The 25,893-nt window shown below is 35.8% G+C and overlaps 1 protein-coding gene across 1 annotated transcript in view; it reads left to right on the top strand.

Annotated features, from left to right (window-relative positions):
- The window catches only part of gpc6b (glypican 6b), a 136,124-nt gene that overhangs the window by 74,966 nt on the left and 35,265 nt on the right, over positions 1 to 25,893 (top strand). The window contains exons 5-7 of the mRNA XM_030124597.1: positions 22,784 to 22,914; positions 23,563 to 23,706; positions 24,747 to 24,776. Coding sequence (XP_029980457.1) covers positions 22,784 to 22,914; positions 23,563 to 23,706; positions 24,747 to 24,776 — 305 coding nt within the window. The remainder of the gene's footprint in view (positions 1 to 22,783; positions 22,915 to 23,562; positions 23,707 to 24,746; positions 24,777 to 25,893) is intronic.

Raw genomic sequence — 25,893 nt, 5'->3', positions numbered from 1 at the left:
AAAACATTCAAAATCTTACCGAAGATTAATACTGCAGACTCAGAATGTTCATGAGGGGTAAATACTATGTAGTGTTTTTTTGTTGTTGTTTGTATTTTCATTCACAAATTTTGGAATGCATGTAGCAACCGATCATGTAATAATGGCCAATAATGTGCATTAACACTGGATTTTTTTCCCCATGAGTCGATAAAATGGACAGAGACATGACATCACCTTGATTGATTCCAAAATAAGCTACAATACATGTGAGGGGCGGGGTTTGTTGTGCCTGGCACCACTAATTAAAAATGTTTTGCAGTGTGAAAAGATCTGCGAATTCCACTTTACGTAACAATAGCGTCACACCATGTTTTGTGCACGTCTGTTTTTGGCTTGTGGACTGAAAACGTACCTTAAAGATCAAATCCAGGTGTATAAATAAAATTGTCACCAAAGATTAATACTACAGACTTAGAATGTCCATGAGGGGTAAATACTCTGTAGTTTTTTTGTTGTTGTAGTTTTTGGGCATGCATTAAAAGTACCACATGTAGCAACCAATCATGTAATAATGGCCAATAATGTGCATAAACACTGATTTTTTTCCCATGAGTTAATAAAATGGACTGAGACATGACATCACCTGGATCGCTGCCAAAATAAGCTACAATACGTGCGGGGGGCGGGGTTTGTTGTGCCTGGCACCACTTGTTAACCCTTAGGGGTCTACGGTCACAGCTCCATGACTGAATCACATGACATTTTCAACACGTCATAGCATCAGAAGTCAGTCACGTAGACCACTGAGGACTACTGCATTCGAAAGCGTTTTTATTTGATGTAGATAGAGCAAATACAACCAGAGATATGACGTTTAAAACCGGAGCAAACAAGTGATATACTGTTATTGTAGCGATAAAAAGCAAGCGATATATTTCTGACCATATCTTTGTCATTTTTTGTCCTTTTTCAAAACGGAAAAAAAAACTGGCCGAATCTGCGGATTCTAATCTACCGATTGCATTAGCATAACAGGTAAGGGTGAGAATGACCCCCACCTGAACCGGATGCCGAACCCGGGAGGACTGGGGTTGTGGGGGATGGGAGAACCGGAGGAAATGCCTATGTAAAGACATGCTTTTATGTCAAATATTTGAGTATAGTTTTAATTTATGACAATTTGAATTTCATATACCTAATATTTGGAACTAATATTCACTTTTAAAGTCTTTGAAAAGGTTTGTTCTGCATCTTTGTGTTATTTATGCAATAAATTATATACATTTTTCAAATTGGATTTTATATTTTTTGTGTTTTGTGGCCTTTTGTGTTGATATAGTAAGTTAAAGTGAAAAAATAATAGGCAGATGAGATAGATGAAGTTGTGCTGGAAAAAAAAATATGACAAACATGGGTATAATAAACATTTCTTTATATAGTATATAAAGGCAAAATCAAAAGTACTCAAAAACAGCCAAAATAGGCTCAGACTCCTAAGGGTTAAAAATGTTTTGCAATGTGAAAATTTCTGAGTTTTCCAATTTACGTAACAATTGCATCACACCATGTTTTGTGCATGTCTGTTTTTGGTTTGTGGAATGAAAATGTTCCTTGAACATCAAATCCAGGTGTATAAATGAGTGTATGACCTGCAGTAGATCTAGATCAGCACGGATACGGGCAGGATGATGATATGGACAAATCTATATCACATAAAGAATACACTTTGACGACATAAACCAACACCATTTATAACTTAAACTGTTGTTGCTCTCTTTCATGACAATTTAAAGCCTCTGAATCTGGTCCAGCGACTTGGTCTAAGTCAGGGGTCTCAAACTCCGGTCTTCGAGGGCCACTATCCTGCATGTTTTAGATGTATCCCTCTTCCAACACACCTGATTCAAATGATAAGCCTATCATTAAGCTCTGCAGAAGCCTGATAACGACCATCAGGTGTGCTGGAAGAGGGAAACAACTACAACATGCAGGATACCGGCCCTCGAGGATCTGAGTTTGAGACCCCTGGTCTAAGTATTGTGGACCCAAAATTTGTATCTTTCCCATGTCTGGGGTGCAGCTCCCATCCCCCTCTCAACATCAGGGCACACCTCATGTGCATAACCTTCTATTGCAGGGTGTCAAACTCATTTTAGTTCAGGGTCCTCATTCAGCCTAATTTGATCTGAAATGGGCCAGACCAGTAAAATAATAACCGAGAAATAATGTCTCCAAATTTTCTTCTTGGTTTAATGTGAAAAAAATTAGATTCTGCCTATTTGGAATCTTTGTTTTAGTATAAAAAATAGTAAATATTCTGCCTGTTACTAAATGTTTTGTGCCCTTATAGATCCAATCTGTAATGCACATGTATAAATGATAAGTTGCATAATATTGTTAAAAATGTACTTATATTTCTTAAGAAATTTCAGTTTTTTCAAGTTATTCACATGTTTTGTTTTTTGTTTTGATAATTTGTAAATGTAAATATTTTTAGTTTCAGTTATTTTATTTTTTTTAACATTTGTAGGCATAATACAATGTAATATTTTTTTCACATTAAACCAAGGAGAAAATGTGAAGTTATTATGCTATTTTTTTTTTTTATATAGAGATCACATTTGGTCTGTATGTGGAACCTGAACTGACACGAGTTCCACATCCTTGACTGTTAATATCTTTAGTGTAATTTTTGCACTTTGTAAATTCATCCCACGGACCGGATTGGACCCTTTGGTGGGCCGGTTTTGGCCTACAGGCCACATGGTTGACACCCCTGTTCTATTGGCACAATGGACAGTTTGTCTCACCCTATTTCCCCCCCTTCTCTCCTTCTCCCCCTCTTCCCCAGTCTCTCTCTCTCTCTCTTTCTCTCCTCCTTTCCCCTCTCTCTTTAACCCCATCTCGTCAAGTCAGACGACCGTCCTCCAGGACTCGGGGTCTGCTCCTGTTAAAAGGAGATTTTTCCTTCCACTGTCACCAGTCACAAGTGTTTGCTCCTGGAGGATTCTGTTGGGTTTCTGTAAATTGGCTTGAGCATCTGGTTCCAACCGTCTCTATTTACAAAGTATCATGAGATGAGTTTTGCTACGATTTGGCACTATATAAATAAAATTTGATTTGATTTATTATTTATAGTGTCATCAGTTTTATGTCCAATACTAGAAAAGCACTCGGACAGCGCAGACCTCCACCAAGGCAGATCAGCCCCCCCCCCCCAGGATCCCCACCAACATTTAATCATTTGTTCTTTGTGCCAGTATCAACATTTCCTGAAAATGTCATCAAAATCCTTCCAGAACTTTTTGGGTTATCTTGCTAAAAGACAGACAAACCCCAGAAAATATGTGTTTAGAAAAATATCCGCATCACTGTAGACAGGGGCATATTTCTTAATTTTCTTTGAATTCCTCCATCGGTTACATAAATGATTTTCCTGGATGGGAAAGGTTTTACAAGTTGAAAGAGGTCCAATTGGTGGTAAAGATAGTAAAGGTCAGGCGCTCTGTGGACTGCATCTGTCATCTCATATGATGCACGTCACCGACACTAACAGGGCTGTCACCTCCACTCACAGCACCATGTTCCTCAAGATGTATTAAAACCACTCAAGTCTGGTCCTGTTGAAGCTGCAGAGTAGAGACCACTACACCAGATCACTTATGTGGATTTGGGTTTGTAGGCTTTATAATTCCGTATTTTCACAGTCTGATGATTCAGCAGTTTTACCAGAAATTGTTTCTTGACTTGAATTTTCCTTTAAATTGTCAAACATCAGATATGTAAGAGATGGTATAGGAGAGGATTAAGGCCACTGGAAAAAATTACAATTAAAATTAAAGTCCAAATTATTATCATCATCATCATCATCATCATCATTATTATTATCAGAATTCTGAGATTAAAGTCAGAATTCTGAGAAAAAAAAAACATTTTTCTCAGAATTCTAAGTATCAGAAAGGTGTATTAGTACTAGTACGGAAGAGGATTAGGACCTCTGGCCAAAAAACAAATTAAAAAATTAAGGTCCAATATTTTTTTAGATTATTATTATTGTGAGAAAAAAGTCAGAATTCTAACTTTAATCTCAGAATTCTGACTGTTTTCTCAGAATAATAATAAAAAAAATATTTATTGGACCTTAATTTTTTTTCCAGTGGCCCTAATCCTCCTCCGTAAGATGGTGTAAAAAAAAAAAAAAAAACAGTTAAAAAAAAAACTCACTGCGTTGACAACTATACTTACTTTTGTCCTTTAAGGTCTAATGTAACACACCCACATGTCTATTAAATGTAGGATTTGTATGTTTTGCAGCGAAGTTCAGATGCAAAAATGTTTCTCATGAAGCTCTTACTCCATCTTTAAATATTCAGTTGAATCTTGGCATATCTGACAAACACGAGGAACTAACCCCAGGCATAAATAATACATAATAAATCAGTCATTTGCATATTTGATGGACACCTGCTCTTATACATTAGTTTGTGAATCATATTTACAACAGCAGCAGGATCACATCATGGCTCAGAGATGTGTGCTTCTGTGACTTCTGTTAATGAGACCTATTTTTCTACCTTGTCTCCTTTTCTCGATCAACCATCCTCATTATTTTTGGCATGCACTGTACAGCTTGTGTAATCTTTTGACCTTGGAACGGCTACAGAAGTTTTTTGGGGGTGTTGTTAGAACCACTGGGACTAAATGGACCAGCGAACCAAAACAATGAGCTTAAAGAGGCTGAAAGCAGCAAAGGGCTTTAGGGTGGAGTGTTGATTCTCGGTGGGATCTGCAGCACTACCAGTGATTTCACATGGTAGGAAGTCATTTTATTCTGTGTTATTTTACAAAACGAAGTTCAGGGATTTTATGTCATCTGTTTGACATGAGTATGCACAAGCCATGTAACAAATAACAGTAGTAATGTTCATTAAACCTCATCATTTTCAATGCATTTCTATTTCAATGCATCTTTCACCTATTATTCAGTATACTTTACGATTCGATTCCTGCTCAAAGCATCCTCGTTTAAGGTCTTTTATTTTTATCAGTGATTATTTATGTGACTGCATAGTGTTTTGCAAAGCACTGGAAAATCTTCGCAGATTAAAGATGTAATATCTCACTATACATAATGTATTTTATCTCTATTCATATTTTTTGGCATTGTGTTTCTCTTACTATACCTTCCCTGACAGGCAGGAAAAGAAACTGAAGCTTTTTGGCCTTGCTGCTGGCCTTCCACATTATTAATACTGATGTGGAACTAAAGCAGATCTGTTTTGTTAAGGATCCATGGCGGCAGGTACAGCTGGAGGAAGACAGAGCAGCTGCAGTGCGGCAGCTGAAAGGGCAAGACTGACCGATGTCAGCATGTGCAATGTACAAACCTTTAAAGCATTTTGTCAGGATGTGTAAACACACAAAGAGTGAACTTTATGCTGCTGAAATAAAGTAGATTTTTTTTTCTGGTTATTTTATCTTCTAATGAACAAAAAACAGTAACAGACTCAGGGACCTTGGCTGCATATCATATTTTTCTCTCCTTTTATTTAACAGCAAACTTAACTTCAAAAGGAAAAGATCCTCCTGGGAGCTTGAACATGGTTTCAGTGCTAACATAAAGTATATTCTTAATAAATTAATTAGTCAATCTTTAAAGTAAATGGCTGTAAATCTACTGTAAAAATAGATACTTGATTTACATTGGCGCTTATACTCACTTTGACCAGGTTTTGCAGAGAATACAAAGAGTGACTGCTGTTCCACAGTTACTGTTCCCTGATAAGCTCCACAATTAACCACTTGGATATGTATTTCACATAAAATTATGGTTTAGATATTGTTAACAAACACATTAAATATATTATCACCAATATGTATATGTCATTAAGTACCAGAAAAGTGCATTAGTACGGAAGAGGATTAGGGCCACTGGAGAGAAAAAAAAATTAAGGTCCACTAATTTTTTTTTATTATTATTATTATTCTGAGAAAAAAGAATTCTGACTTTTTTTTTTTTCGCTCAGAATTCAGAGGGTTTTTTTCTCAGAATTCTGACTTTTTTCCCCTCAGAATTCTTACTTTTTTTATTCAGAATTCTGACTTTTTTTTTTTTCGCTGAGAATCAAAGTTTTTTTCCTCAGAATTCTGACTTTTTTCCCTCAGAATTCTTTCTTTTTTTATTCAGAATTCTGACATTTTTTTCTCTGAATTCTGACTTTTCCCCCCTCAGAATTCAGTTGTTTTTCTCCAAATTCTGACTTTTTTCCCTCAGAATTCTGATTTTTTTCCCTCAAGATTCTGAAATTTTACTCACAGTTCTGACTTTAAACTCAGAATTCTGACATTTTTTTTCTCTGAATTCTGACTTTTTCCCTCAGAATGATAATAAAAATATATATATTGGACCTTAATTAATTTTTTTTTCCAGTGGCCCTAATCCTCTTTCATACATTAGAGATTTTAAAAGTGTATATTTTTTAACACATTATAACAAAACATAATTCAAAGTAGAAAAAAAGTGAAAAACATTGAATTAAACTGTCCTGAACTGCTATTATTGAGACTTATTATTAGTAATATTTACTGTCGACAGTTTCATTATTGCATCTCTCTTTTAGAAGCTGTACAAGAAGTTTGATATGTCAAGTAGCATATTCATCTTTTCTATTGTGTGATAGTATTCATCATCTACTTACCTCAGAAGCACTTATAATGTTCAGAGTCCTTTAATTCACTGGAGGAATATCTGGAATCCTTTCATAGAGATAATGCTTGTCTTCCTTCACATAAACGTGTAATAAGTATTAAGCATTTCACCTGTAATGCATGTTTTAGGAGTGTGAGCGGAAAAAAAAACACTCAGAAGCAGAAAAAGATTGTAAAAACCTCTCATAACAAATACTTTAATACGAGTAAATCATGTGTATTTAATGATAAATATCTACATTTACTTAAGTAAGAGTGAAAGAATATTCTCTTGAATTTAACAACTTTGCATTTCAGAAATTAATCCTGGAGTAACCTTCATTCTGTCTTCATCAGAGCTCTTGTCAATTGGATTATTTTGTCCCTCAGTGCAGATTAAATGCCAGTTCTATATCTTTTGGTTCTGACATTTCGCGCTCATTATAGGATGAAAGATTTTCAATTAGCTTAAGGTCCAAGCACACAAAAGGTATTGACTTGGCTCTTGGTGTTAAATTGTCAGGAGGGCTCTGTTCATGTTCTGCACAGGAAGATTAGTGTAACATGCAGCACTATAGGGAGCATTATGCTGATATGAATCCTACACAAATGCATTTCTCTTATACATAACATTAAGTGAACGTTAACTCAACGTGTCAAAGTGTGACCACCTGAGCAGGTCGGAGTGTGTTACGAGCCCTAATAGGAATGGTTAGAAACACTGCAGAGCTGCTACGCCTAGATATTCATCTTGATTCCTTTGGCATCAATTCAGACTAACATCATGTGTCTGCTCCACTGACCAGAAAAGCCAAGATATTGTGACAAAAACTAATTCAACCAAAGAGTGAGAAATCCTTTAAACCTGGACTCTGTGCCCCTGATAGCAACGATTTTCCCCCACAACGGCCTCTCCCTTCACACTGCACTCGCTGCTCCTCCAGGAAATCACACCCTCTGATTAAGTAAATTTAAATTAGCGACAACCTTGGAGAAAAAAGAAAAAAAAAAAAAAAGGAAAAATGTACTACCTCATATAAACTGTGGTCTCACCTTCATTTATCCACCATATGAGTGTGATGTAGAAGACTGTGGTGGCACTGCCAGAGGCGTGTTGAAACTGATGCTTGTCTGAGGAGCAGCTGCATCACCATTCCTCAGAAATGTGAAAAGTTTAAAAAAAAAAAAAAAAAAAGTAAAATTTATTTGCTGGTTTTATGCTGCTGCACATTCTCGGTTGACAAAAAAAGCTGGTTTAACCTTCTTATTATAGGGAATTTTGCCTCGAGATGTTCAGTCTTGGAAATTATATGTAGCAAAAAGCCAGTGAACAATAGGCAATGAAATTCAGTGTTAATTAGTAAAGTTTAAGCAAGGTTGTTTTTTGACATAGAGGAGTATTCAGTGCTAACAACCAAGCTGTACATCAAATATTCAATGCCAAAAGACTAAACTAGCCAGAAAAAAAATCAATAGATTATATTACTTATGTTATTAAAGCTTACTCCTTGCAGCCCCTTTGAAACATCTTCTATCATACACTGTAACAAATTTCTGTAAATTCCACTGTAAAAAATGACAGTAGCTTCTTGTTCTAACAATTTACAAGGTGTAACTGTATATTGCAATGCATTATGGGTAAAAAATAGTTATTGTACTTCAAGCATTTGTTCACAGTATCACATTGTAAAATTACAGCATGGTTGTGTTTTCACGTGGTCCTGACTGTAAACTATACAAATTACAATTACACAGCGTGAGTATTAGAAGAGGACATGAAGGCAAACACATGGGAGGGAATTCCACATCCATCCACTCAATCCACTGAGTATCTGTAGCTCAGTTGGTAGAGCAGGTTGTCCAATGACTGAAGGAGTCAGTGGTTCAAATCCTGGCTCTAACTGTCCACATGTCAAAGTGTCCTTGGGCAAGACACTGAACCCTAAATTGCTCCCAGTAGAGCCTGGCAGCTTGTAATGTTTCAAGAATATGCAGTATTATTTTTATACAGCCGCCTACTGGTGTATGAGTGTGTGTATGAATGGGTGAATGTGAGGCTTTGTAAAGCGCTTTGGGCACCATGAAGTTGTATAAAATGCGCTATATAAGTGCAGTCCATTTACCGTAAGACATTATTAGCATAGCATGAGCCCACAAAATTAAAATGTGATTCAAGTCATGCGATATTATTTGACCGTCTATTTTAACGTGGCATGTAATATAGACATGTCTAAACTTGCATTTTAGTAAGAATAATGTTTTTTTTATTTGTGTGAGTGACTGCATTTCAGATTATTTTATTTTAAGGTGTATAAAAGGTGTATAAAATGCGCTATATAAGTGCAGTCCATTTACCGTAAGACATTATTAGCGTAGCATTACCCACAAAATTAAAATGTGATTCAAGTCATGCAATATCATTTGACCGTCTATTTTAACTTGGCATGTAATGTAGACATGTCAAAACTAGCATTTTAGTAAGAATAATCTTTTTTTATTTGTGTGAGTGACTGCATTTCAGATTATTTTATTTTAAGGTGTATAAAAGGTGTATAAAATGTGCTATATAAGTGGAGTCCATTTACCATAAGACATGATTAGCATAGCATGAGCTCACAAAATTAAAATGTGATTCAAGTCATGCGATATCATTTGACCGTCTATTTTAACTTGGCATGTAATGTAGACATGTCAAAACTAGCATTTTAGTAAGAATAATGCTTTTTTTATTTGTGTGAGTGACTGCATTTCAGATTGTTTTATTTTAAGGTGTATAAAAGGTATATAAAATGTGCTATATAAGTGCCATCCATTTACCATAAGACATGATTAGCATAGCATGAGCCCACAGAATTAAAATGTGATTCAAGTCATGCGATATAATTTGACCGTCTATTTTAACTTGGCATGTAATGTAGACATGTCAAAACTAGCATTTTAGTAAGAATAATGCTTTTTTTATTTGTGTGAGTGACTGTATTTCAGATTATTTTATTTTAAGGTGTATAAAAGGTGTATAAAATGTGCTATATACGTGCAGTCCATTTACCATAAGACATGATTAGCATAGCATGAGCCCACAAAATTAAAATGTGATTCAAGTCATGCAATATAATTCGACCGTCTATTTTAACTTGGCTGGTAATGTAGACATGTCAAAACTAGCGTTTTAGTAAGAATAATCTTTTTTTATTAGTGTGAATGACTGTATTTCACATTATTTTATTTATCTTAGTCATGTTTCATATGAAATATACATGGTGTGGGACTCAGTGCACCATTTTTGTAAATGTTAGCTAGCGAAAAACTGGTTAAGTTAAGCTAATGCTAATGACGTGCATTAGCCCCATTCAGAAATGCCTCCAATAGTCCAGGCTCCGTTAGCTTTGTTAGCGCCATTAGCATGGCTACAGTCGAACTTGAGCAGTCAAAACTAAAAAAACTAAAATACAATTAATGTTTTTTTCTAATATTAAACAACAATACATTGCTGTAATTTAGAGCAAAAACCTGTAAAAAGTATCTGGTAATATACTGTAATTATTTTACAGTAATTAGCAAAGAATTTTACAGCACTACATCGACAACTTTTTTGCCTCATATTTACTGTAAATTCTACAAGAAATGAGTTATGGTGTTAAAGAAATATTAACTGCACAAAGCTAGGATGTCACGCTCTAATCTGTGCATCTTCCTAAATGTTTCAGTGAATAAATCAAATCTGAATAAATCATACAGTTGATTAAATAGCCTGTGCTAAGTAGCCAGGCTGTAATCCATGTGTTCCCACCAAGGTTATTATCGTTAACGAAAACGAACGAAATGACGAAAACTAAAATTGAAAAAACATTTTCGTTAACTGAAATAAATAAAAACTCTAATTAAAAGAAAAAAACAATAACTAACTGAAACTGTATTGTGAGCTTACAAAACTAACTAAAACGTATAAAAATTATGGATACAATTCCCTTCGTTTTCGTCTCTGTCAATGTCGGATTGATATGAAATTAATTTATTTCACTTCAGCAGTTTGAGCTGGTGACACCATAGGACACTTCACTGTCTGTCATGTCTGGTCATTTGTGGTTTCCAGTCGTCTTCTAGTCCCCACTCTACCTGGAACATACAGACTAAAGCTGGGACACAGCAGCACAGTCCTGTCTGGGGTTTACTGTAGTGATACATGGGTCGGTTTTTTTTTTTTTTTTTTTTGGCGTACCGTGTGTGTGCGCGTGAGTGACAGACAGAGCTGAGCTAAAGGACAGCCAGTGTTGAACTAGCATCCAGGTTAAAACTGGAGAGTTTATCACCATGAAAAGGCCTTCCAAGCCCTGAACTGCACAGTTTAGAAGAGGAGAAAAGAGGAGGATGAAAACTAATCCAATTACAGAGGTATGGAACCTGTTAGAATGTTAAAAAACGTTTGATGTTACTAGCTACAGCTAGCTGAACTGAACTGAAGCAAAGTTGGCTAATAATGGAACTGGAGATGATTAAGAGATGAGATATCTGCTAAGGTGTGGTTGACTGATGAGGAACTGGGTTATATATGTTTATAAGTGGTTTGTATATGTTTCTGTCTGCTTTAACTGCTGGTTAGCTGGTTTATAATATGTTCCTATCTGCTTTAACTGCTGGTTAGCTGGTTTATATATGTTTCTATCTGCTTTAACTGCTGGTTAGCTGGTTTATATATGTTTCTATCTGCTTTAACTGCTGGTTAGCTGGTTTATATATGTTTCTATCTGCTTTAACTGCTGGTTAGCTGGTTTATATATGTTTCTATCTGCTTTAACTGCTGGCTGCTTTGTGCATCTCCTCTCATGCTTTGCACATCTTCGCATTGTTTCACGTAAGTGACGTTGTGTATGGATTGCACCCCACCTCAACCTGCTATAGGGAATTTAGACATTGTACGGTACATTGTGTCTCTGCTCAGTCCATGAGCCGCCCTAACCCGACCCCCAAATAAAGTGTCCAGGGTAACACATATCCACGCCTCACTAATTTCTTTGAATAGGATGATGAGGAAGATAAAATATATGAAATAACTAAAACTAATACTAAAACTAAACTAAACTAAACTAAACTAAAACTAAGCATTCAGAAAAAAACGATAACTAATAAAAACTAACAAACCTGCTCTAAAAACTAATTAAAACTAACTGAATAAGAGAAAAAAAAGTCAAAACTAATTAAAACTAAACTATAATTAAAAATCCAAAACTATTATAACCTTGGTTCCCACTGGAGGGCAAAACCTTTGCTGACCTCTGCCAATTCCACTCAAAGACAGGGTTCAGTGCTTTATACATTATGCCTACAGATACTGATTACATTCTGCATTTTTTAAGTAATGTTTAATTTGTTTATTATTGTATAAACTCATCGCACAGAACAGATTGGATTTTAAATTAATAGTAATAAACACTTCTTCCTTTTGCATCGCTTATTAATAAACATGCAATTAAAAACAGCAGTCCGTGTGCAATTTGATGAGATTAAGAACGGGATTAGATTTTAATTACATGAATTAGATGAAGCATGGTGTTACTGATGAACAGATGTCAGTTTGCTCTCCGCACCTGAGAAGTCTGCATTGAACATAATCAGGACTCAACGCGTCGAGTCCTCTGGGATAAAAAAGCATTACACTCCTGCATAAATGGCTTTTGCATATCTGTTTTCAGAGACGACTCCAACAATGTTTACTTGTCTTTAGGTTGTTTGAAGCTTTTCCACTTGAATATTCTTTCTATTGAAAGATGTTTTGACGCAGGCTGTTTTTAACCATTTTTGATGTTATTTATCAGGCTGTCAATGCAAATTGAAGTCTTCTTCCCCTTAGGTCATTTAAATATCAGTCACATGCTGATGAATTTTGTCCTCTGCAGTAACACCCCCACATGCCGTTATCATTTCTTTTGTTGACAGGTACTTGACGCTTGTGATAGGACTTTTTTTCCCTGCATTGAGACTCACAGTTAACTAGAGTGAACCTGTTAACTGATCTGCAGTTTTATTTGCAATCTTGTTGCATTGGTGCTTAACGGCTGATATTGTCCTCTCTGGGGAATACATGTCACCGCATTGGAAGCGATCTGCATCGATTCCATCTGCTCACTTCCTCCTCATGTGATTTGTTTCACTTTGTCACTGCAGCCAGATACAGACTTTATGTTTGTGGAAAAATTTGAACTGTGAACATTTAACTACTTTCCTTTCCAAATAACTGTTCACTGGATGGGAGTGGACAGCCTTTACATGGAAGTCAGACGACACAAGTGCGCCGACATATTTTCTTTTAAAGGATTTTTCACTTCATGCTACTCTCAGCATGAATCCAACACTGAAATTGCTCAAACGTGTTCACTTTTAATTAAGCTAATTCTGTTTTTACACCTACACTGTGATGCAGGTTAAATATGTGCAAACAGTTGATGTGAATAAGCCAATGTCTGATATCCAGCCTGGCTCAGTAACCTCCTCGCACACAGGGCTGACTGTGATTCACATCAAACTCCGCTTGAACAGGCATCTCTATTAGCGATAGCAATTTAATTTAACGTTATTAATGGTTAAAATAGATTTAACTATATTCCAACTCGCCTGACAAAGGAAGTGAGAGACTGAGAGCACATGAGTGGGCGAGCAAAAGAGCAAGTGCTCTGGGAGCTGAAATGGAAACTTACATACTGCATCTCTATGTGATACTTATGTAATGTAATTGTGTATGGAATTACTTTCCATACTTGAGTCTTTGAGCAGCAACAATCATCAATTAACCTGTGGTGCAGTCTCATATGGAATAAGAGGAATAATACATTAGAGATGCAACATTTTCACATCTGTCTGTTTATCACACAGACAAAAAACTAATAAACTACACCAGACCATATATGGGACTAAACACTGAGGTGATGATACACAATTATTTATGATTTTACAAAGAATTCAGTAGAAGTAGGTTTTTATTTGTTGCTTTTTGTTTCAGTATGTCAGAAAATAACATTTAAATTCATATGTGGTGTTGCTTTACAGATTTCTGAATAATCCCAACCTCTTCCCCCATAGTGAAGCATATTGCTTGTTAAATTAACCCTACAGACCTAAACAGATCACTGCATCAAAAAACAAATACAGCTCTAAAATCTTTAATAACTTTGGAGACACTAATCCTATAATGATGCTTAAATAATTCAGGTAAAACACAGTTTCTCAGATTTTCAGAAGTACCAAATGTGTCTTGTTTGGGTGTCCAGAAGCTCCACGGACAACATCAAAATCCCAATATGTTCTGCAATACCACGTCATTAGTAAAACCTATGTAGTTTGACAAATGGTAATAGTCAGAGATGCTTGTTTTTATGTTGAGTTAATTATAGATTTTGCTGAAAAAGTCACTTTTGCTTCAACGTTTCCTGTTCTGATTTAATAGCCTTTGAATTTACTGTGAACTTTAATGATCTTATTAAATTATCAAATACCTTGGATTGGTTCTCAACCCCCAACTCAAATTTGATAAACATATAAAGAAAATCTCCAAAACAATACAAAGTCATTTAAACTGCGGGCCCGACTGCCACCAAACACATTTTCCTCTCTTGCAGGCTTTAAAAACCATGGACAAAAAAACCTTTCAAATACCACCACTGCCATATTCTCAAAAATACAACTTACTAAGCTTGGAAAACTTTAGTGATTTATGTTTTCTCAAGTTAATTTTCAAATGTACAAACAACTTGGCACCTGAACCACTCAGTCAAATTGTTGAGAGACAAAACAGCAACAGAGTCACCAGAAGCTCCTCAAACCTAAATTATAAAATCCCATTCTGCAGGACAACTTTCGGATGGTCGTCCTTCTCCTGTAAGAGTATTAAACTCTGGAGCTCACTGCCATCAGAAGTAAAATCCATCTCAGAGTTTAAGATGTTCACCACCAGAACCAAAACCTGGTTAAAGACCAAACACAACTGTTGTCATCGGTAAATATTGTGTATATTTTGTGGGAGAGTGAGTGAGTGAATGAGTGCCTCATATCATATAAATACAACAGTGGATTATTGAATTGTATGGTATGATTGTTTTAAATTATGTATATTTTATATTGTACTGCAATGTTGTGGAAGAGCCCAACTGGAGTTGAGAATTAGCACTAGTTATAAACTCTACAGGGTGTCCCATAAGTCTCCATACATAGGAGACATAATACATTCCATACATATATGGTTCTAACATGTATTTCTTTATATTTCTTCTTTATAGTTCTTCAGCAGTGGAGGACACGCATTGAAATGTGTTCCCGACAAAATGGCAGTCATATAGAGCATATTATATAAATAAAAATGGTTTATGTCAAGAAACATTTATTTTTCCTATGTATGGAGACTTATGGGACACCCTGTATATGCATCACATCAGCTGCAACTAAGTTTGACTGCATTGTCCCTGTGTCAAATAAATAAATAAAATAAATCATCAGCATGGTCAGTAAAATAAAATATGGGAAAATATCTGTTTTTCTGTAAAAACTGCAAAAGATAATATTACAATAAATGCTCATAAATGATTTAGGAAGTGTCAGATGTAGATTGGAAGTCTAAAATATCTAAATACAACTTTGCTACAAGTTTATTTCTAGGTCTTTAAGGGTTAAACTGGTATCAATGTCAACCAATACTGAACATTAGACCTGAAAAAGTCACATCAGTGCATCCCATTACATACTAGGCATTTGTCCTTTCTGTTAAGAATTCTTGCAATATTTAAAGGTAATTCTGGGACTTTTTTTTTCCTTTTTTTTTTTTACTAGCAGTACTGATTAAAGTCTCGGTTCATCTTGGAGTAGTTGGACGTAATTATTATTTATTTGCTTGAAATAAGTAGCCTCTCACACAGCATCTCTGATTTTGATTATTTCTTACAGATTCTTTTAATGAGCTATGCTTTGCTCATCCTGCATTCTGTATCATTTATGGGATGACCTCATATATAAGGGGAAATCAAGGCTGTGCAACTGTGGCGTGACTAATAGCACATCTGATTGTGCAATCAGACCGACAGCTGACTGGAAATCAAAGAGCTTTAACTTTAAAAAATGTACAACTCATAACAGTTCTTTATATTTAACAGGCGTTTTACATGTCTCTAAGGAAGAGGAGGTTTCATTAGATACAACGTGTACTACTCATATGGCAGCCCATATTGTCTAAACTGCATGAGGTCCAATCTGTGATATGAAGGCACAAGAAATTAACTTGTTTTAAATTACCTGCACTCCATGTACAAGAAGTTTGTTCCTTCCTATGTGACATTAAGTATAGATGGTTTTTAACAGCAGCGACTTAGAACAGTGAAACTTAAGTCATTCACCCATACATCTGGAGTTAAATGGGCTTATAATGGCTGTTTTCATGGGTTTATAATGGTTGTTTTCACTGTCTAATCTTTGTGGTTTTTTTCACCACCCATGGGCAAAAGGTTAAGGAACTACAAAGCTGTAATGCAAAAATATCTCCAAGACCATGTAAATACTCTACAATTTACTGAAAGATATGCTGACACCATTGAAAATTGCATACATGCTGCAAGAATAACAAAGATTTGACAAGATTTATTGATGCAACATCATATTTTGGGACTTATTCTCACTGGAAAAACTGGAAAAAGTCAAGAACATACATGAGTTTAAACTGGTCCTGGACATATACAGTGATCCCAAATAAGAAATTAAAAAAAAAACAAAAAAAAAAAAACACAACATTTAAAGATACCTTGCAAACCCATTGATTCTAGTTTACATTAGTTTAATCAAGAATTAGAAAGTACTTAGAGAGTGTGTACCTCTATAACTCTCAACAACATCCCCTGCATTGACTTTATGGAGCTAATATTTGTATTTACTATTGGTATACACAACATGGTTAATTAATATATAGATAACTGAAGTAACAGTATGTAAATTACTTGAGCTCTTGCACCATTTAATCTTGATATGTATGAAATTATACAACACAATGGTGCAAGCGTACCTTAGTATCTGAATGAAAGACATTTGTGGGCAAAATCTTCAGATATAGGGCCAGATACACAAACACATTATTTGGCTATGTGGTTAAAAAAACTGTAAATGAGACAAAAATATCAAAGTTCATTTGTCATTTGCATGAATGTCTACACATTGGATGCCAAATCTGCTTATTTTTTTTATGCAAAATTGCCCCTTTCTATGCAAATAATCCTCATCATGAAAACCTGTAATTCACAAAGGAGCAGTGCAAATTGGTTCACACATTTTTGCACAATTAACACTTGGCAAAAGCTAGTGCTAACTGTATGCAAACTCACCCTGACTGTTTCTTCCTACAGCTTCCTCCTTCACCAAATCTTCAAGTTTGTCAGATTTGAATGTTGTTGAATTAAAGGTTATTTATATCAAGCGTCAAATATTGAGGGGATCAGGTTGATGTGTTTGTTATCTGAATGAACACAGTCTGTTTTGCAGTTGGTAGATGCCATAACACACTGCCAGCTATGACATTTAACAGAACATCAGTGCTAATGTTCCTGTGAAATCTCAGGTATAATATTTATATTTCAGGAATTGATCAAACTCATTTCAGATGTGCCTGAATTACTTTTACAGCTGGAGCCTGTTTTCAATAGATCAGTGGTTCTCAAAGGTTTTACATTGGAGTCCCCCCTGAAATATCCTTTTTTTTCGCCAAGTACCACCAACTCTTGCTTCAGTATTTTTGTTTGAAAAAATTTTGGCAAAATTTGTTCCTGTGCCAAAGGTGTCAAACTTTGTAAATAAACAGTGTATATTTAACTGTAATATATAAAAAAAAAAAACCCCCCACATTTTTAAAAATAAATTTAGTGTGCAAAATATAAACCCTCTTTCATTGAGAAGAAAAATAAATAAATTGGCAATTAATTAATAAATAAACCTTGTATCAACAAAAAATAATTACTTAGCTACTCAAATAAACTTATTTTGAATAATATAAACTAGAAATGTTCTTAAAATGTTACCAAAGCTTAAAGAAGATGATTGACAGTAAAACTATTATATAAATGTAATTATTGTGTTTTATATTTCAGCATTAATTCTTATTATTTATGTTGTATTTTTGTTCAGTACATGATGACTTTTTCAATGCATTTTTCTTAAAAAATGTCATGTACCCCCTGGGGATACACGTACCCCACCTTGGGAACCCCTGCAAAGGATTATATTGTGGACATAAAAAACCATAGAAGCTAAATTAATTTTGGTCTGTGATCGTAGAGGGCAGTGTGTTCACAACTATCTAACTAATTGTAAGAAACATCCATAATAATGAAGTGTCAATTTATTTATTTTTCAAAACATTATTAGTGTTAATAATTGTAATTGTAATTAATATCATCAAACTAACAAAGGTTGTTACTATTTAAGGAAAGTTAGCTTGAATATTGTGTCGAAATAGGCTATATGTGTCATCCGCAGAGTACATGTGGGAATATGTCTGTCAGCTACATAGACGTCTTTCTTTATAAATAGTTTCATCATTTAAAACTGTGTAGGTGGAATCGGGTGCCTTTGACTGGAGTACTTCAGGACTCCATCGATTGTTGACCGATTGAGAAAGTCATGTAAAATTGGAATGAAAGTCTACTAAAGGAGAGCAATTTTGTGGGGACACAGAATCTATTCTCTGTGGTGTATTTACGAGCAGCGAGGCGTATCGTTGTCTGTGCTCTGAGCTGCTCAGATGGTGAGCCTGTCCAGATCGCTTCTGAGTCCTGTGGTGGTTATGAGCTCCGGAACATGTGGTTTTTACAAAGTGCAAACAAGCATTCTGACCGGGAGGACAGATTTCTTCAACAAATTTGTGGGCAAAACACTTGAAACACTCCTGTCATCATCCATAGACTGAAATTCCATGACATCTCCAACCCCATTAGTAACATGATCAGGTTGGAAATGGCTCATTATTGAATTATGGTGCTTAGTTTCATTATCAGAGCAGTATCTGTGCCAGTTCAGTGTATGGCTTCACATCAGAGGTCTTATTTAGTGTCTTGTGTTTGTGCAGTAATACTTTAACTAAAACTGTGATTCACGTCAATAGATTATACACTGAAGACTCCTTATTGTAAACTCCAAGACAATACTTTACTAAAATCTGCAAACATTTTCTGGCATGCAAGTTTGTGCATGTAATTGTTGTCCCATGGTTCAGTGCAGCAGAAGTTTCTTTTAGTTCAGTATTCATGATCATGGATGCTGTCTGTCAAAATGTGATGTCTGCTTACATCCGTCTGTGATTATGTGCTGATGTATCGTGTGTGATATTGCATGTGCTGCTTTTGTATGTTTGGATTATATGTGCTGTCTCGTTATGATTGTACTGATGTGATATTTCACTGTTCTCTTTCATCTTTTTTTATCTTTATTGATTTATCTTGTCTCTTAGCTGTCTTAACTCTCTCTTTTTAATTAATGTGCTGTAATATATTGTTTTTTTAGGGTGCCTATTGTCATCAGGCTGGGGACTACTGCAGGATACTAGACATGTTGGCTAAAGCTGCCCCTCATTACTGTTATTGATACAGTTAATTAATTTGGGCTGTCCACAATACAATAAACTAATAAATGAAAATGAAATGAAAATAAGGTCATATGGTGATAGTATTCATATTTAAGGTTTTGCAGTATTTTCTGTGCATGTAAGACTACACATATATATTGCATGTATCTCCTTGACTTTATACTGAATATCCTATCAAAGAAAATATAAGTCCTTTTTATATAACCATGGCATGCTTTTGTAATCCTCATTATAGCAGTGTATGCTTTCAAGTTGTTGTATGATGCACTGTTCTGACAGTCACTGTAGGTTTTACAAGAAAAAAAAAGAAAAAAGCTTTTAAGAGTTTGAAAGTAAAAATTAATTCTCAAAACTCTGAATGCGCTGCCTCTCCTTTAATTCGATGTAAACTTGAATAGTGAAAGCTTTATTAATATGAAGAAGTGATTTGCTTCCCTGCATACGAGTGTGTATCTGTGTGTGTTGTGTCTTTGCATTTACATTATGTTCAAGGACCTTTTATATCAGGACAAAGTGAGACCAAGGGACAACATGCGTTGTTTTTTTTTGGTTTTTTTTCTCCCTATCCATTTTTACACCGTTTCATATAGCACCATTAGTTGGTTGACTGAGCCACAGATGAGCTATGCTTTACAGAATCCAAATTACGCTAGAGCCATTTTTCATCCTGTGGAGCTCTTCACAGGCAAAGAGCCATAGATGGGCCTGTTCACTTTCCTTATTTGTCCTTGTCTGCTGGAGGTTGCCGCTGGCTGACATAGCCTGAATTTAAGTGGACATCAATCTCGATAAAGAGGCAGAGCCCAGAGTAATATTACCACCTCAGATTTTTGTGGCTGTTTAGCAAGACACTGCAAATAAGCATGGTTTATATCACAAACTGAAACATTAACCTCCGATATGAAACAAAATATTGAAGTCACGCTGTGGTTTCACAGCATGGTATCTCTTAGTTTTACATATCTGTATCCGTTGAGCGGCTGTCTCATTTGTTGTTTTTAAAACCTTTCAGATCAGGATAGGCCAAGATGTGTCTATTTGCATGGCTGTGTCGTGATGATAACAAGATTTCCTCTGGCTGGCTGTTGGCCTATCTCTGTGCTACAAAAGTGATGCAGGGAAAAATTTGGCTCAGAGCAGCAGTCACACCACAGTGGACTGGACTTCATGCACTCCTCATAAATGAGAGTCATTAATTCTCCATGTAGGTAGAGTTTTCCACACGCCGTACTGGAGTCCTCTCCCCCTGGGACTGAGCTGTACCCTGGCCTGACTCAACCCAATCAGCAACACTTCTCGTTCCTTCCTGGTGTTTTTTTTTTTTTCTCGCTCTTTTTCTGTCCCATTCTTCTTTCTTTCAGCTCTGCTACAGATATGTATGAAGACAAAGTTCCTCTCTGTTTGTTGAGCCCATCTGATAAGTTGCGGATAAGTCACCACTGTTGGGAAAGATTGCCATCATCGCTGATGCTCGAGGCATTCTTCTTTTCACTTAAAATGAAATATGAGTTGTTCCCAGTTGGCTTCCCTGACCTAAATTTTCAGTATTTGCACTTGACAGTTTTTAAGCCTATGTTTGAATTTAGATATTTTTGTGTGTTTATTCTAAAGTAAGCAGACATACCTGAGGCGGTTGAATGTATTTACATCATAATCACCTCTATGCCACTGCTGAATTCAATTATTTCCAAGTAGAACACGGGAAGAGGTACAATTTCACATTTAATTGGGGTAATTGCCAGAGACATATTGATATCACAGGTGAAATATAATACAAGCGCTGGTACATCTGTGTTTATTGTTTGATTATTTCTTGCTGGTGCAGGTGTCATCTACACTTGCATCCATATGCTTGCACAGTGGTGAGACTAAAGTGCTACTGTGGAAAAACCATTTGGCACAGATTTTTGTATATTAAAATCTCAGTGAGCATCACAGGCTGTTTGCAGTCCACAGTGTAAACAAACAGAAGAGCTCTTCAAAGGCCCAGACTTTGATATAATTGGAAAGGAAATGGAGCCAGAGCTGAGCTAATGTTGCTCGGCTCTTTTCTTCTGCCATTAATGATCTCAGGCCCCAGAAGAATAAAGATCTGGACAGGTCTGCTATCAAAGAACTGTGGTTATTTCTTTTAACCTGGCGTATTGGTATCCTATTCTCTTATTTATTTATTAGTTTTAGATGGCCTTTTATATAAAATGTTCACATTTTTTCAAGAATTTATTGATTTTAAATGCACTGTGGGTCAAAATGCAACACAGAGAGTTTAATCCACTGCGTTTTTGAATCCCTCTCTGTAATCTGCAGCTTCACAATGTAGGAATAAATTGTGATGGTGTGGGGTATGTGGGAGCGAGCCAAGCGAAACGAGATATTCCTCAAACAACAGGCTGCTCGCTACGTTTTAGCAAAGATTGAATGTACTGGAAAGCAGTGGTCATGCAAAAAGTAATTGTTTCTGTAGTTTCCAAATGACAGGATGACCTTATTTAGTAGGAGCGTAATTGTAGAGCTGTTATAACAGCCTGCTGGTGAGGTCCTGTCCTGGGAGGTCTGTGGAGGAACCTCTTTTGACAGAGTGCTGGACTGCTGTCTCTAGGTCTGGACTTCCTCTTTTATGAGTTAGTGGTTTGGTGATGTCCAAGTCTCAGTGGCGTGCCAGTCAAACTCATTACAGAGACTATGCAGTACATTAATTTACAAATCCTCAGGGGTTGAGAGTACTTGAGCTGTGTTTCATGGCAATATCAATTAACTCACTTAACCTTTAAAGTGTAACAGCAGTAGTCTAACTAGTCTGAGACACTTAAATGTTGTAAATATTAGGTACTTTGCGTCAACCTTTTTTTAAGAGCGATTAGTGTAACAATCAGCTTAGTAATTGAAATTGATGAAAACAAATGAGCTCTGCAGAGACAGTAATAGAAAGTTTCTTATGTTCAACAAGGCCTTCTGGCTTGTGTCCACATGATGATATTAATGAGCCGTTGACCTTATCGCACATTCATGGCTTGCAGCGGATGTAAATAAGTGCTTGGCTTTCAAAAGTTCTATTAAATCAATGACTCACCAACACTATTTGTTGCATGTGGCGTAACTTAATTTTGTTGACTTGATTGAGTTGATCTACATAAGAATTGAATTTTCCCCCAGAAGCATTCATTCTTCATAAGTGTATGACGAGAGAGGGTTGGTGTAAAATGACAATAATCATAAATTAAGAGCTAAAAATATGTATTTTTATTGAATCAAGTAGTCAGTCTGATATATGTTGACGACTACAGAAAAAAAAAAATGTGCGTGAAGAAAATGCCACCGTTAATGTTCATCCTAATGAATACTAAGAAATACTAATTACAGTGATAGTTCATAGAGACCAACAGCAGCAGACGAAAGCACTGCTAATAATGAGGGGTATTTTTGCATGCAAAATATCTGTCTTCTTTATACCGACTGTTTGTACCTCTGCTCTTTTCCCTTCAACACCTAACCTTTTTACTGCTGTTTTGACAGATGCCATGCTGCTGGTCGCACAGAGACTGGAGGGACCTTTCAACATTGAATCTGTCATGGAGCCTATTGATGTCAAGATTTCAGAGGCAATCATGAATATGCAAGATAACAGTGCCCAGGTTTCCTACAGGGTATGTCAATTAGGATTATTCCTCACAGAATAACAGTAACACATTAGACTGTTTGTTGAAGTCAAACTTTTCAGAAGAGAAGCTAAGAGGAGAGCTCAAACTGGACTGAGTCAAAGGTGTATAGGACAACACATTCTAATTATGTCCAAGTTTAGATCTTGTATTTGAATTATATGTTTCAGTTTGGTCAGATAATCTTAGTTCAACTAACAGTAGTTAATGTGTTTCCTGTGTTTTACTGCATTCTTCTTTGCCCACAAAATTGTAGTCAGAAAGAAAAAAAAATGTAGGTGGTTGTGAAGATTTTTCTCTGCCTACACAGTGTTGTATGCCAGTTCTCATTCAGAGCTAAATGCCCTGTTGGCTTTCCCATGCAACAGATGCAGTTTTGTTTATGGCTTAAGTATATGTGGTGTTTTCCCCAAATCCCATAAAAACTTAACTCTATCATTTTAAATAGCATTGGTCACAGCCTAGTTGAATCACCTATCAGCGTGGTACCTCAACTTGACGTAAAGCACTGTCATGCCGGTAATGTTGGGTAAACGCTTCATAAGACCTTAAGAAAACATCGTGTTTTCCCTATTTTCCGCATCCAAAGTAATTTAAGTCCCTGACAATTGGGTGCCCATGTTTTTGTAATTGCAGGTTTTTCAAGGTTGTGGCCAGCCAAAACCCTCAGGAATGAGTAGGTCTACACGTGGTGTTTCGGATGTGTTCAACGCCCGCTTCAGGCCATACAGCCCAGAGGAGCGGCCTACCACTGCAGCTGGCACAAGCCTAGATAGACTGGTAAGGAAACACAGCCAACGTTGCTGTTTTCAGGCGAGACACTGCTTCAGTGTAAACATCATTTGTCTTTCTGACTTGACACTGTTGATTAAAGCTGGTGATTTGCCATCGTAAGCCCCTGGAGCCGGAAATTAATTCTTTGTACTTGTCCTCCATTCAGGCCCCTCTATCGATTTGTGTTTGTTAACGAATCAACAGCCTTACCCCAAGAGGGCAGTGAAAGGTGTGGTGCACTGCGTTCAGCGCCCTTCTCATCTCTGTGTACTTTGCAAACAGAAAAGAAAGGGATGAAAGAGGAGATGGATGGATTTTGTAAGACTGACCATATCAATTGTTTGCTGTAAAGCAAACCTTTATTTTCTATCAGATTAGGTGCATGTTTGTTGGATTGGATCTTGATACATGGATTTCCATTTCAAACAACCTTGAAACCTAAAATGCTGCATCAGGGTAAAGGTTAACACAGAGCTGACAGTTCAATTCAGCTGAGAGACAGTTCTCATCATGGATTACCTTTGCAGCCACCATGCCCTTCCTTTCTCCCTCCAGCCCCTTTTCAAAGTGAATCTTCTCGAATCATAGTCATGTTGGTTTAAACATTTTTTTTTTCTCAATCTGAGAACCAAAAATATTACCAGTGTGTTTTGTATAATTGACCTTTTGAAAAGTGCCACATTTATTAAATTGGTTCAGTGGAGCTGTGAGTTGCCAGTCTAACCCACAGCATTTAAAACAAACTCCATTCAATGTCTGAACACTTTGTTCATGTTAATAAAATGATATTCAGTTAATGAAAAAAATGATTTCAAAGGCAAGAGATTTCACCATCTGGCTGCTGGAATCCAACACCAATAAAGGAATTATTTATTTTATTCACTTCTAATTATGTTTTTACACAATCTCATTCATTCTCAGATTTTTTGATGTCTTATATACAGCAATTGCATTTTTTTTTACTTTATATGTCTGTCAACCATTCCTTCCACCTACACTGAATTAATTAAGACTTTTTGTTTGCCTGTGTTTATGCTGCAAACCAGAGGATTGTTTGGAACGCGATGCAACACAGTGTAAGGTTCAACATTTTATACTCATTTCAGTTGCTTGGCTGGAATTTTTGTCTGGTAGAGTGTGATCGAAAGCTGTTATTACATGTGTAATTGGGATGCATGTAACTTGATTCATATTCAATATATGCATAAACAAGCATTTTGCTCTGTAAAGCCTGGTGCTATGTAACACCTGGTCCTCTTAGTGGACACACTTTCATCTTACATAGGATTATGTTTCATCTGGTCTCATTATAAGTGTTTGCTGTCTTAAAATATTGTGGCTTTTAATTAGGGGTGTGTACTGGCAAGAATGTGGCGATACGATACAAATCACAATACTAGGATCACAATACGATATATCACAATACTGTTAAAAAGACAATTTTTTCTTTTTTTTTTTTTTTTTTTAAGATTATATCCTGGAAGAATTGAATTACACCAGAAATATGCACAAATACTAAACACATTTTTATTTGATCAGAAAAAGATCTAATGCTATATCACAAAATTTCCCCGTGTTAAAACTTAAATTATGTTTTGCAGACATTACAGTTTAAGATACTGTTCATATTCTATTAGTTCATAACTAACATCATAACATTATTTTTGTACAATCCCAACAAAGGAATTATCATTACTTAATAAAAGAGTGTTAGATAATAATAAATAAAATATAAACAAAAAAGAAAAACAAAAAACCTAAAATGAACCTCCATAATATCTGCCTTTGAATAAATACCTAAAAATATCAATACAGTACTTTTTAATATCGATACAGTTTATTAGTTTAGTTTGTTAGTTTGATCCCCATTAGCTGCTGCACACCACAGCAGCTACTCTTCCTGGGGTCATTAACAACATAAAAACAAAGCACCACAATTTCCCACAACTCGCTCAAACAAACAGGATGTACATACACTCAACACAACAACAGAAAAACTAAAATTCAACAACAACAATAACAACACACATACAAAACAATTACTGTAACAATAATAATACCAGCAACAACAACAACAACAACAACAATAGACAAAAGAATAAATAAATAAACCCAAAAAACAGAAACAAAAAACAACTCCACAACAAACAAAACAAAAACAAACCATCTAGATCAGGGGTGTCAAACTTACCA

Source organism: Sphaeramia orbicularis, chromosome 21, assembly GCF_902148855.1.
Source record: "Sphaeramia orbicularis chromosome 21, fSphaOr1.1, whole genome shotgun sequence".
Lineage (NCBI taxonomy): Eukaryota > Metazoa > Chordata > Actinopteri > Kurtiformes > Apogonidae > Sphaeramia > Sphaeramia orbicularis.
Note: the sequence above shows the minus strand (reverse complement) of the source record. Positions and strands in the feature narration are given on the sequence as shown.